The following is a 13,186-nucleotide window of genomic DNA, read 5'->3' as shown; positions in this document are numbered from 1 at the left end:
AACTACCATAGTGAGGTGGGAACACACCCTAGAGGGGGTGCCAGTCTTTCACAGGGAGAACACACACTCACACATTCACTCCACACACTCACACCTACAGACACTTCTGACTCTCCAATCCACCTACCAACGTGTGTTTTTGAAGCGTGGGAGGAAACCCACGTAGGCACAGGGAGAACACACCAAACTCCTCACAGACAGTCACCCGGAGGAAACCCACGCAGACACAGGGAGAACACACCACACTCCTCACAGACAGTCACCCGGAGGAAACCCACGCAGACACGGAGAGAACACACCACACTCCTCACAGACAGTCACCCGGAGGAAACCCACGCAGACACAGGGAGAACACACCACACTCCTCACAGACAGTCACCCGGAGGAAACCCACACAGACACAGAGAGAACACACCACACTCCTCACAGACAGTCACCCGGAGGAAACCCACACAGACACAGAGAGAACACACCACACTCCTCACAGACAGTCACCCGGAGGAAACCCACGCAGACACAGGGAGAACACACCACACTCCTCACAGACAGTCACCCGGAGGAAACCCACGCCGACACAGGGAGAACACACCACACTCCTCACAGACAGTCACCCGGAGGAAACCCACACAGACACAGAGAGAACACACCACACTCCTCACAGACAGTCACCCGGAGGAAACCCACGCAGACACAGGGAGAACACACCACACTCCTCACGGACAGTCACCCGGAGGAAACCCACGCAGACACAGGGAGAACACACCACACTCCTCAAAGTCAGTCACCCGGAGGAAACCCACGCAGACACGGAGAGAACACACCACACTCCTCACAGACAGTCACCCGAAGGAAACCCACGCAGACACAGGGAGAACACACCACACTCCTCACAGACAGTCACCCAGAGGAAACCCTCGCAGACACAGGGAGAACACACCACACTCCTCACAGACAGTCACCCAAAGGAAACCCACGCAGACACAGGGAGAACACACCACACTCCTCACAGACAGTCACCCGGAGGAAACCCACGCAGACACGGAGAGAACACACAACACTCCTCACAGACAGTCACCCGAAGGAAACCCACGCAGACACAGGGAGAACACACCACACTCCTCACAGACAGTCACCCGGAGGAAACCCACACAGACGCAGAGAGAACACACCACACTCCTCACAGACAGTCACCCGAAGGAAACCCACGCAGACACAGGGAGAACACACCACACTCCTCACAGACAGTCACCCGGAGGAAACCCACGCAGACACAGGGAGAACACACAACACTCCTCACAGACAGTCACCCGAAGGAAACCCACGCAGACACAGGGAGAACACACCACACTCCTCACAGACAGTCACCCGGAGCGGGACTCAAACCCACAACCTCCAGGTACCTTATTATTTTGTTATTTATGTTGCTTTTGATAGTCACCGATGTTGTAGTTATTATTGATTATGATTATTGCTATACTATTAGATTTGTTTATTGTGTTGTTTATGAGGATCACTGTTGTTGTTGTTGATTATTAAAATATTATTTTGGATGAGTGTTGTTGCTTATAATGATTATTATACTAATATTGTTGATATTGATGATCCCTGTATTGTCAGTGTTATAATTCTTGCTTATGATAGTTATGTCATTGTTATTGTTGGTTTTACTGCTTCTGACAATCTCTGTTTTGATGTTGCTTGTATCGTGGTTATATTTGTTGCTGTTACTGGGTTCTTACGTGAAATCCGGTTGTCCACCGGCCCAGTTGGTGAAGGACGAGGTGGAGGCGTCTGACCAGGTTAAGGAGATGCTGTTGGGCTGGACTTCACACGTCATAGTCGTACATTTCTGTGAAAGGAAGCAAAAACGTTTGTGTACAAATCACCATACAACATTTATTCTGAAGTGAAGGCTTTGTTATTTTAACTACAGCAACAGGCTCCACACTGGGAAAACAGCACACTACACAGCACCACATTTTAAGGATTTGATAGCAGCTGCTAGAGCAGCATCTACTAATGCTGAAGGATTAGGTCTGGATCACAAACACCACTCCAATGCTTCCCAAAATAGGAAGTCCAGGAGAATGAACAGCTTCCAACAGCAAAACTCTGCAAAGTACCTAATTTCCTTTGGGTTTCCTACAAAATCAGGACATTGTTGAATTGGCCCTGATAAAAACAAACCAACAAACAAGTCCAGCAGCAGTGGACCCTCACCAGAGTGGAGTATCCGATCCAGAGGTCAGTGTGGGAGGGGTCCAGTCTGCTGATGACGTACTGCTCCTCCTCAGCCGACTGAATGGACACGAGATCAGCTCCGTCCTTCACACACTCGGAGCGAGCAGAGACCCAGCTCTTCCTCAAAGCAGAGTGCAGCTTATAACAGTTGGAACCGAACTGCTGCCAGCCATTGGCTGTGTCACACTCAATGATGGGGTTCGCTATAGACACACACACACAGGCGCGCGCACACACACACACACACACACACACACAAATCATATACAGTTACTCCTTATGTGGCCTGAGCAAATGTTGGACACCTAACAGGGTCAGAAACAAGTTAAAACCCTCATTTGCAAACACATCACATTCAAAATCTCAGTATGTTTTACATTGAAACAGTATAGTTTCAGCATTTGAAATGTTACCCATGTATTATTCTCAATTAAACATACAGCATTCAGTTAATGAAAATGGGATTTGTATATGAGTGGTATTCTCAGCGCTGCAGTGACACTGACGTGGTGGTGGTGTGTTAGTGTGTGTTGTGCTGGTGTAGAGTGGATCAGACACGCTGGGAATGATCCAGCAGAGACTCACGGTTGTCCTGTTTGCAGATGTACTGGCGTTGGGCCGTGCAGTGTTCGTCGTTCCAGCGTCCGTTACTGTTGCCATCCACCTGACCACAGTCCTCATTATCATTGTAATCATCCGGCTGCCCTGGACGCCAAAACCTGCACACGGGGCCGAAAAGGTTCATTACATCACATACTCCACCACAACGAGAAAATGGATCAGATACAGCTACTGCCTCCACCATCTCCCCTTCTGACCTCAGTGTCCTTCAGGAGAATCTACAGAGATATTAAGGAGACACTACAAAGACACTACAGAGACACTACAGAGATATTAACGAGACACTACAGAGATATTAAGGAGGCACTACAGAGATATTAAAGAGACACTACAGAGATATTAAAGAAACATTACGGAGACACTACAAAGATGTTAAGGAAACACTACAGAGATATTAAGAAGACATTACAGAGATATTAGGGAGGAACTACAGAGATATAAAAGAGACACTACAGAGATATTAAGGACACAACAGAGATATTAACAAGACACCACAGAGATATTAAAGAGACCCTACGGAGACACTACAAAGATATTAAGGAGACACTACAGAGATATTAAGGAGGAACTACAGAGATATTAAGGACACAACAGAGATATTAAAGAAACATTACGGAGACACTACAAAGATATTAAGGAAACGCTACAGAGATATTAAAGTCACTACAGACATATTAAGGACACAACAGAGATATTAAAGAAACATTACGGAGACACTACAAAGATATTAAGGAAACACTACAGAGATATTAAGGAGGCACTACAGAGATATTAAAGAAACATTACAGAGACACTACAAAGATATTAAGGAAACACTACAGAGATATTAAGGAGGCACTACAGAGATATTAAAGAAACATTACAGAGACACTACAAAGATATTAAGGAAACACTACAGAGATATTAAGGAGGCACTACAGAGATATTAAAGAAACATTACAGAGACACTACAAAGATATTAAGGAAACACTACAGAGATATTAAAGAAACATTACGGAGACACTACAAAGATGTTAAGGAAACACTACAGAGATATTAAGGAGGCACTACAGAGATATTAAGGAGGCACTACAGAGATATTAAAGAAACATTACGGAGACACTACAAAGATATTAAGGAAACACTACAGAGATATTAAAGAGACACTACAGAGATATTAAGGACACAACAGAGATATTAAAGAAACATTACGGAGACACTACAAAGATATTAAGGAGGCACTACAGAGATATTAAAGAGACACTACAGAGATATTAGGGAGGAACTACAGAGATATAAAAGAGACACTACAGAGATATTAAGGAAACACTACAGAAATATTAAGAATATTAACAGAAACACTACAGAGATATTAAGGAGACACTACAGAGATATTAAGGAAGCACTACAGAGATATTAATGAGACACTACAGAGACATTAAGGAGCCACTACAGAGATATTAAGTAGGCACTACAGAGATATTAAGGAGGAACTACAGAGATATTAAAGAAACATTACGGAGACACTACAAAGATGTTAAGGAAACACTACAGAGATATTAAGAAGACATTACAGAGATATTAGGGAGGAACTACAGAGATATAAAAGAGACACTACAGAGATATTAAGGACACAACAGAGATATTAACGAGACACCACAGAGATATTAAAGAGACCCTACGGAGACACTACAAAGATATTAAGGAAACACTACAGAGATATTAAGGAAACACTACAGAGATATTAAGGAGACACTACAGAGATATTAAGGAAGCACTACAGAGATATTAAGGAGACACTACAGAGATATTAAGGAAGCACTACAGAGATATTAATGAGACACTACAGAGACATTAAGGAGCCACTACAGAGATATTAAGTAGGCACTACAGAGATATTAAAGAAACATTACGGAGACACTACAAAGATATTAAGGAAACACTACAGAGATATTAAAGAGACACTACAGACATATTAAGGACACAACAGAGATATTAAAGAAACATTACGGAGACACTACAAAGATATTAAGGAAACGCTACAGAGATATTAAAGAGACACTACAGACATATTAAGGACACAACAGAGATATTAAAGAAACATTACGGAGACACTACAAAGATATTAAGGAAACACTACAGAGATATTAAGGAGGCACTACAGAGATATTAAAGAAACATTACAGAGACACTACAAAGATATTAAGGAAACACTACAGAGATATTAAGGAGGCACTACAGAGATATTAAAGAAACATTACAGAGACACTACAAAGATATTAAGGAAACACTACAGAGATATTAAGGAGGCACTACAGAGATATTAAAGAAACATTACAGAGACACTACAAAGATATTAAGGAAACACTACAGAGATATTAAAGAAACATTACGGAGACACTACAAAGATGTTAAGGAAACACTACAGAGATATTAAGGAGGCACTACAGAGATATTAAGGAGGCACTACAGAGATATTAAAGAAACATTACGGAGACACTACAAAGATATTAAGGAAACACTACAGAGATATTAAAGAGACACTACAGAGATATTAAGGACACAACAGAGATATTAAAGAAACATTACGGAGACACTACAAAGATATTAAGGAGGCACTACAGAGATATTAAAGAGACACTACAGAGATATTAGGGAGGAACTACAGAGATATAAAAGAGACACTACAGAGATATTAAGGACACAACAGAGATATTAAAGAGACCCTACGGAGACACTACAAAGATATTAAGGAGACACTACAGAGATATTAAGGAGACACTACAGAAATATTAAAGAGACACTACTGAGATATTAAGAATATTAACAGAAACACTACAAAGATATTAAGGAGACACTACAGAGATATTAAGGAAGCACTACAGAGATATTAATGAGACACTACAGAGACATTAAGGAGCCACTACAGAGACACTACAGAGATATTAAGTAGGCACTACAGAGATATTAAGGAGACATTACAGAGAAACTACAGAGATATTAAGTAGGCACAACAGAGATATTAAAGAAACATTACGGAGACACTACACAGATATTAAGGAGGCACTACAGAGATATTAAAGAAACATTACGGAGACACTACAAAGATATTAAGGAAACACTACAGAGATATTAAAGAAACATTACGGAGACACTACAAAGATATTAAGGAAACACTACAGAGATATTAAGGAGGCACTACAGAGATATTAAAGAGACACTACAGAGATATTAGGGAGGAACTACAGAGATATAAAAGAGACACTACAGAGATATTAAGGACACAACAGAGATATTAAAGAGACCCTACGGAGACACTACAAAGATATTAAGGAGACACTACAGAGATATTAAGGAAACACTACAGAGAAATTAAGGAGACACTACAGAAATATTAAAGAGACACTACTGCGATATTAAGAATATTAACAGAAACACTACAGAGATATTAAGGAGACACTACGGAGATATTAAGGACACAACAGAGATATTAATGAGACACCACAGAGATATTAAAGAGACACTACGGAGACACTACAAAGATATTAAGGAGACTCTACAGAGATATTAAGGAAGCACTACAGAGATATTAATGAGACACTACAGAGACATTAATGAGACACTACAGAGACACTACAGAGATATTAAGTAGGCACTACAGAGATATTAAGGAGACATTACAGAGAAACTACAGAGATATTAAGTAGGCACTACAGAGATATTAAGGAGGAACTACAGAGATATTAAGGACACAACAGAGATATTAAAGAAACATTACGGAGACACTACAAAGATATTAAGGAAACACTACAGAGATATTAAAGAAACATTACGGAGACACTACAAAGATATTAAAGAGACACTACAGAGATTAAGGAAGATGATCTGGTCTTTGTCTGACTGTATATAATTGTTTGTGTAAAGTTGATACTTACGACAGATAGGGGTAAAACACACTCCCATCACTCCACTCCCAGTTCCCCTCAGACACAATATCATTCAAACCAAACCAGTATATGGACGTCCCAATCTGAGTACTGACCCATGTCTGAGAGAGAGAGAGAGAAGTAAGTAAACTGATTAAACTACGTTATCTGTCATTACAGTCATCAGTGATTATTGATCTCAGTGTCTCACCCTCTCATGAATGTCGTGGATGCTCATCAGGTGACTGCCTTTTTTCTCACATTCAGCCCGAGCTTCATGCCATGTTAAACGATCAGACGAGAAAAAATAACACCGCTCCTGGTACGCCCTCCATCCCTTCTCACACTCGCCCAGAGCTGAGAGAGAAGACAAAGTGAGACAGAGCAGAAAGACAGAGAGAGAGAGAGAGAGAGAGAGAGATCAGCACAAATGCACTCTGGGAAAATCACACTGTAGAACAGAGGGGCTGTGGTTCCCCTCCTTGGCCACCAGAGGTAATCACGAGTAATGCACTAGTGCGCTCGTTGGCATTTTTGCATGTGTGCCCTCTGGTGGCTATGTAAGTGAACTTAAAAAACACAGTCAGGTGCTCAGCAGAAACTGGACAAAGTGCCACTGAAGATGCTGCATATGATTCTGGAGCACAACTGTTGATATTTGAACTCATCACAAAACAAACAGTAAACAGACCAGAGAGCTAACATACCACTGATTTTTATAAAAAGTATATTGGCTTGCTTTAAATTGTATACAGCACCTTTAAAGGAACACTAGATAAGATTGGTATTTTGCTCCCGATGCTCCTCCTAGTGTAATTCATTTGTTGTGACACTGTATACAGCTATAGCTGGGGCCTGGAGTAGTAACCACAGATGCTCTATTCTCCCTGTTACAACTCAGTGGAGCATCACAACGATTTTAAATCTGTAACTTTAAGTTAAAAATATTATGTAGAGTCCCTTTAAGTCACTTTTTGAGTTGATCGTTTTGGACTTGTGCTCCAACAGATATTTTAACAGAGTATTGATACTTAGTAGTGGATTCAGGACCGTCTACACACCAGCCTTAACTGACCCTCATTGAAAACCAGTTCAGGGCCAAAGCAATGACTTTTAACTGTTCTCCAAATCCATAATAAAAGTCTCATGACTGTGAGGACAGACATGTGACCCACACCTCTTTATTACAGCAGTGATGAGTCAGGACACATACTCCATCCTTGTGCAGAGACTCATAAAAATCACATGAACCAAACAAAAGAAGGGTTTACAGACATCTGCCAGCTGCCAATCTCAGATCAGAGACCTGAACCTGAAGGGGAGCTTCACCTAAATTTCATAATTTCTGAACAATTAAAGGGTTACAATGTAAACACAGAGATGGAGCATTGGTTTGGTGTGTTGTAGAGAAGTTATGCTCATGTGCAGATGTATTAGAGTGTTGCACACTCCTCACAGACAGTCACCCGGAGGAAACCCACGCAGACACAGAGAGAACACACCACACTCCTCACAGACAGTCACCCGGAGGAAACCCACGCAGACACAGGGAGAACACAGCACACTCCTCACAGACAGTCACCCGGAGGAAACCCACGCAGACACAGGGAGAACACACCACACTCCTCACAGACAGTCACCCGGAGGAAACCCACGCAGACACAGAGAGAACACACCACACTCCTCACAGACAGTCACCCGGAGGAAACCCACGCAGACACAGGGAGAACACACCACACTCCTCACAGACAGTCACCCGGAGGAAACCCACGCAGACACAGAGAGAACACACCACACTCCTCACAGACAGTCACCCGGAGGAAACCCACGCAGACATAGAAAGAACACACCACACTCCTCACAGACAGTCACCCGGAGGAAACCCACACAGACACAGAGAGAACACACCACACTCCTCACAGACAGTCACCTGGAGGAAACCCACGCAGACACAGGGAGAACACACCACACTCCTCACAGACAGTCACCCGGAGGAAACCCACACAGACACAGAGAGAACACACCACACTCCTCACAGACAGTCACCCGGAGGAAACCCACACAGACACAGAGAGAACACACCACACTCCTCACAGACAGTCACCCGGAGGAAACCCACACAGACACATAGAGAACACACCACACTCCTCACAGACAGTCACCCGGAGGAAACCCACGCAGACAGAGAGAACACACCACACTCCTCACAGACAGTCACCCGGAGGAAACCCACGCAGACAGTCACCCGGAGGAAACCCACACAGACACAGAGAGAACACACCACACTCCTCACAGTCACCCGGAGGAAACCCACGCAGACACAGAGAGAACACACCACACTCCTCACAGACAGTCACCCGGAGGAAAAATGACCATTTTGTTTATTTTTTATCATTTTAGTCTGAAAATTAAAAACCCTCAAAACTACTAATAAATATTAAAAACTATTTTTAATATGTCCTCCACCACTCCTGTTTCATATAAATCCAAGAATAATGTGTTCACCAACTGCTGCCCTCAACCAGAATAAACAAATTAAAAGTCCCACTTACTTGAGTGGAGAAGAGCAGAGAGACTGAAGATCAGAATTATCATCCTCTCCATCCTCCTCCTTCTCTCACTCCTTCAGTAAGAAACCAACTCCCAGACTCAGTTTTCCTCCTGGAGCTCAGACAGAGCCAGCCTTAACGTCTAATATCTCTATAATCCTGCTGCCGTTTCTCAGAGACACACAGAGAGAGCGAGAGAGGCCCAGTGTGGTCCAGCTGCCTCTCACCACTGTTCTGAGCAGCATCCTCCACATCCCTCGCTTTTCACTTTTCTCCACAGTCCGAAGGTCACGCTATAAAACCAACAGAGACGATGGTCTGTCCGAGTCCAGGCCGCTCTACACTCTCTCTGCATTTCTCCAGCAGAGTCACAACCGTGTGCAAAACTACAAAGTACTGTTATTCTTTTCCTTAATGAAAATAATGTTTAGGTATCGTTCACACAATAAAACACAGACACAGTTGGAGAACCTTTACAAAACCAAACACTAATGTTACCACAATAATTTACTACATATATTAACAACAAAAACAAAAACAACAATAATAATATAAGGCTATAAAATACAATTATACTAAACAGTAATGCTTATAACAACATTATGCATGTATTACCACAAAAAAACAAATACATAGATAAATTTAGAAAAAAAGGAGACATTAACAATAAACCTGACTATATTTTATTTTATAAACTGAAGTAAAACACAAAATAAAATGAATGAATTAAAGTTAATGTACAGTACCCAGTCCAGCAATGTGCAGTTCTGCTAACTGAGCTAACTGAGCTAGCACAACAGAACTAACACATTCATTGTCTTAAACATTTTGATTCTACAGCTGGATTTGTTCAATATATTATTATTATAATTAATTATTGCTACTACTACAATTAATACTACATGCTACTTTATATATATATATATGTGTGTGTGTGTGTGTTGATGTTGACATTGTTTTTGATGTAGTTTTTCTTGCTCAATTGTAAAATTCTAATTGTAAATGTTTGTTTTCCTGGTTGATGTTAAAGTGATCAGAAAAGACACGAAACACCTGAAATATTTAATGAGGACAGTTTGAGTTAATTTTCATATTTCTGAGTGTCGAGGTCAGAGCCATTTCTCTGGCATTTGGATGAAATTGTTCATGAAAAGCACAAACATCAAAGTCCAGAGAAAGAGAATTGAATACAATCCTTTACAGCAGCTTTTTTAACAGCTCATAGTTCTGTAACATCAGACTGTAAAAGTTATATAACCACAGCTACCGATTACCTCCAAACTCTAACAGGGAATTTATAATGAGCTACAAACCGATCGTAAAACAATAGAGAGTGAGTTCTGTTGCTCTGAGGCTCACACTCATTCTTCAGAGTATTTCTGTGCTTCTATTTATTGATGTTAATTATGGAACAGAGGGGTATAAACACCCCCAGTATTGGGCTGTGGAGCTGTAAAACTGTGTTCTCTGGAGCTCCAACTAACACCTGAGATGAGCTGGAGTGGTGTCTGTGTGAGACAATTGATCATTCAATATCAGCACCGAATCTCATTGCCATGAAAAACTCGTACAGCAATATTCCGTGTCCGATCCAGTGTAAAGCCTTCCCTGGGGAATAGAGGCTTTTGCTGAAGAGAAGAGTAGCAAACTGCTGATTAATGCCTTACATTTCAGAAGACGTGTTGGACGAATGTGTCCACAGGTGTTGTTTCGTCATGTGGTGTCTGCCTACATTTTATTTAAGGAAAAGTTTAAATACAGCTCCAAATACTAGGTTTTTACAAGTTAAACATCATTCATTCATTGTCTGTAACCCTTATCCAGTTCAGGGCGGCGGTGGGTCCGGAGCCTACCCGGAATCACTGGGCGCAGGGCAGAAACACACCCTGGACGGATCACTAGTCCTTCACAAGGCGACACACACTCACACCTACGGACACTTTTGAGTCATCAATCCACATACCAACATGTTTTTGGAGCATGGGAGGAAACCCACGCAGACACAGGGAGAACACACCACACTCCTCACAGACAGTCACCCGGAGAAAACCCACGCAGACACAGGGAGAACACACCACACTCCTCACAGACAGTCACCCGGAGAAAACCCACGCAGACACAGGGAGAACACACCACACTCCTCGCAGACAGTCACCTGGAGGAAACCCACGCCAACACAGGAAGAACACACCACACTCCTCACAGAAAATCACTAGGAGGAAACCCACACAGACACAGGGAAAACACACCACACTCCTCACAGACAGTCACCCGGAGGAAACCCACACAGACACAGGGAAAACACACCACACTCCTCACAGACAGTCACCTGGAGGAAACCCACACAGACACAAGGAGAACACACCACACTCCTCACAGACAGTCACCCGGAGGAAACCCACAGAGACACAGGGAGAACACACCACACTCCTCGCGGACAGTCACCCGGAGGAAACCCACACCAACACAGGGAGAACATACCACACTCCTCAGACAGTCACCCGGAGGAAACCCACGCAGACACTGGAAGAACACACCACACTCCTCGCAGACAGTCACCTGGAGGAAACCCACAAAGACACAGGGAGAACACACCACACTCCTCGCAGACAGTCACCTGGAGGAAACCACACAGACACTGGGAGAACACACCACACTCCTCGCAGACAGTCACCCGGAGGAAACCCACGCAGACACAGGGAGAACACACCACACTCCTCGCAGACAGTCACCTGGAGGAAACCCACAAAGACACAGGGAGAACACACCACACTCCTCGCGGACAGTCACCTGGAGGAAACCACACAGACACAGGGAGAACACACCACACTCCTCACAGACAGTCACCCGGAGGAAACCCACGCAGACACTGGGAGAACACACCAAACTCCTCACAGACAATCACTCGGATGAAACCCACACAGACACAGGGAAAACACACCACACTCCTCACAGAGTCACCTGGAGGAAACCCACAGAGACACAGGGAGAACACACCACACTCCTCACAGACAGTCACCCGGAGGAAACCCACAGAGAACACACCACACTCCTCGCGGACAGTCACCCGGAGGAAACCCACACCGACACAGGGAGAACACACCACACTCCTCGCAGACAGTCACCTGGAGGAAACCCACAAAGACACAGGGAGAACACACCACACTCCTCGCAGACAGTCACCTGGAGGAAACCCACAAAGACACAGGGAGAACACACCACACTCCTCGCGGACAGTCACCTGGAGGAAACCACACAGACACTGGGAGAACACACCACACTCCTCGCAGACAGTCACCCGGAGGAAACCCACGCAGACACAGGGAGAACACACCACACTCCTCACAGACAGTCACCTGGAGGAAACCCACAAAGACACAGGGAGAACACACCACACTCCTCGCAGACAGTCACCTGGAGGAAACCCACAAAGACACAGGGAGAACACACCACACTCCTCGCAGACAGTCACCTGGAGGAAACCCACAAAGACACAGGGAGAACACACCACACTCCTCGCGGACAGTCACCTGGAGGAAACCACACAGACACTGGGAGAACACACCACACTCCTCGCAGACAGTCACCCGGAGGAAACCCACGCAGACACAGGGAGAACATACCACACTCCTCGCAGACAGTCACCTGGAGGAAACCACAAAGACACAGGGAGAACACACCACACTCCTCTTGGACAGTCACCTGGAGGAAACCACACAGACACTGGGAGAACACACCACACTCCTCGCAGACAGTCACCCGGAGGAAACCCACGCCGACACAGGGAGAACACACCACACTCCTCACAGACAGTCACCCGGAGCGGGACTCGAGTTAAACAAATGACACTGAAACATTAATTAATGTGTT

General features: G+C 43.9%; 1 protein-coding gene across 1 annotated transcript in view; it reads right to left on the bottom strand.

Annotated features, from left to right (window-relative positions):
* LOC136668694 (lymphocyte antigen 75) overlaps positions 1-7,158 on the bottom strand; it is a gene marked incomplete at its 5' end in the record, with an annotated part of 61,465 nt that extends 54,307 nt beyond the window's left edge. Inside the window, 5 exons of the mRNA XM_066646369.1 lie at positions 1,740-1,849; positions 2,221-2,444; positions 2,827-2,960; positions 6,777-6,889; positions 6,979-7,158. Coding sequence (XP_066502466.1) covers positions 1,740-1,849; positions 2,221-2,444; positions 2,827-2,960; positions 6,777-6,889; positions 6,979-7,158 — 761 coding nt within the window. The remainder of the gene's footprint in view (positions 1-1,739; positions 1,850-2,220; positions 2,445-2,826; positions 2,961-6,776; positions 6,890-6,978) is intronic.
* Between the last annotated feature and the right edge of the window lie 6,028 nt (positions 7,159-13,186).

Source organism: Hoplias malabaricus, chromosome 15, assembly GCF_029633855.1.
Source record: "Hoplias malabaricus isolate fHopMal1 chromosome 15, fHopMal1.hap1, whole genome shotgun sequence".
Lineage (NCBI taxonomy): Eukaryota > Metazoa > Chordata > Actinopteri > Characiformes > Erythrinidae > Hoplias > Hoplias malabaricus.
Note: the sequence above shows the minus strand (reverse complement) of the source record. Positions and strands in the feature narration are given on the sequence as shown.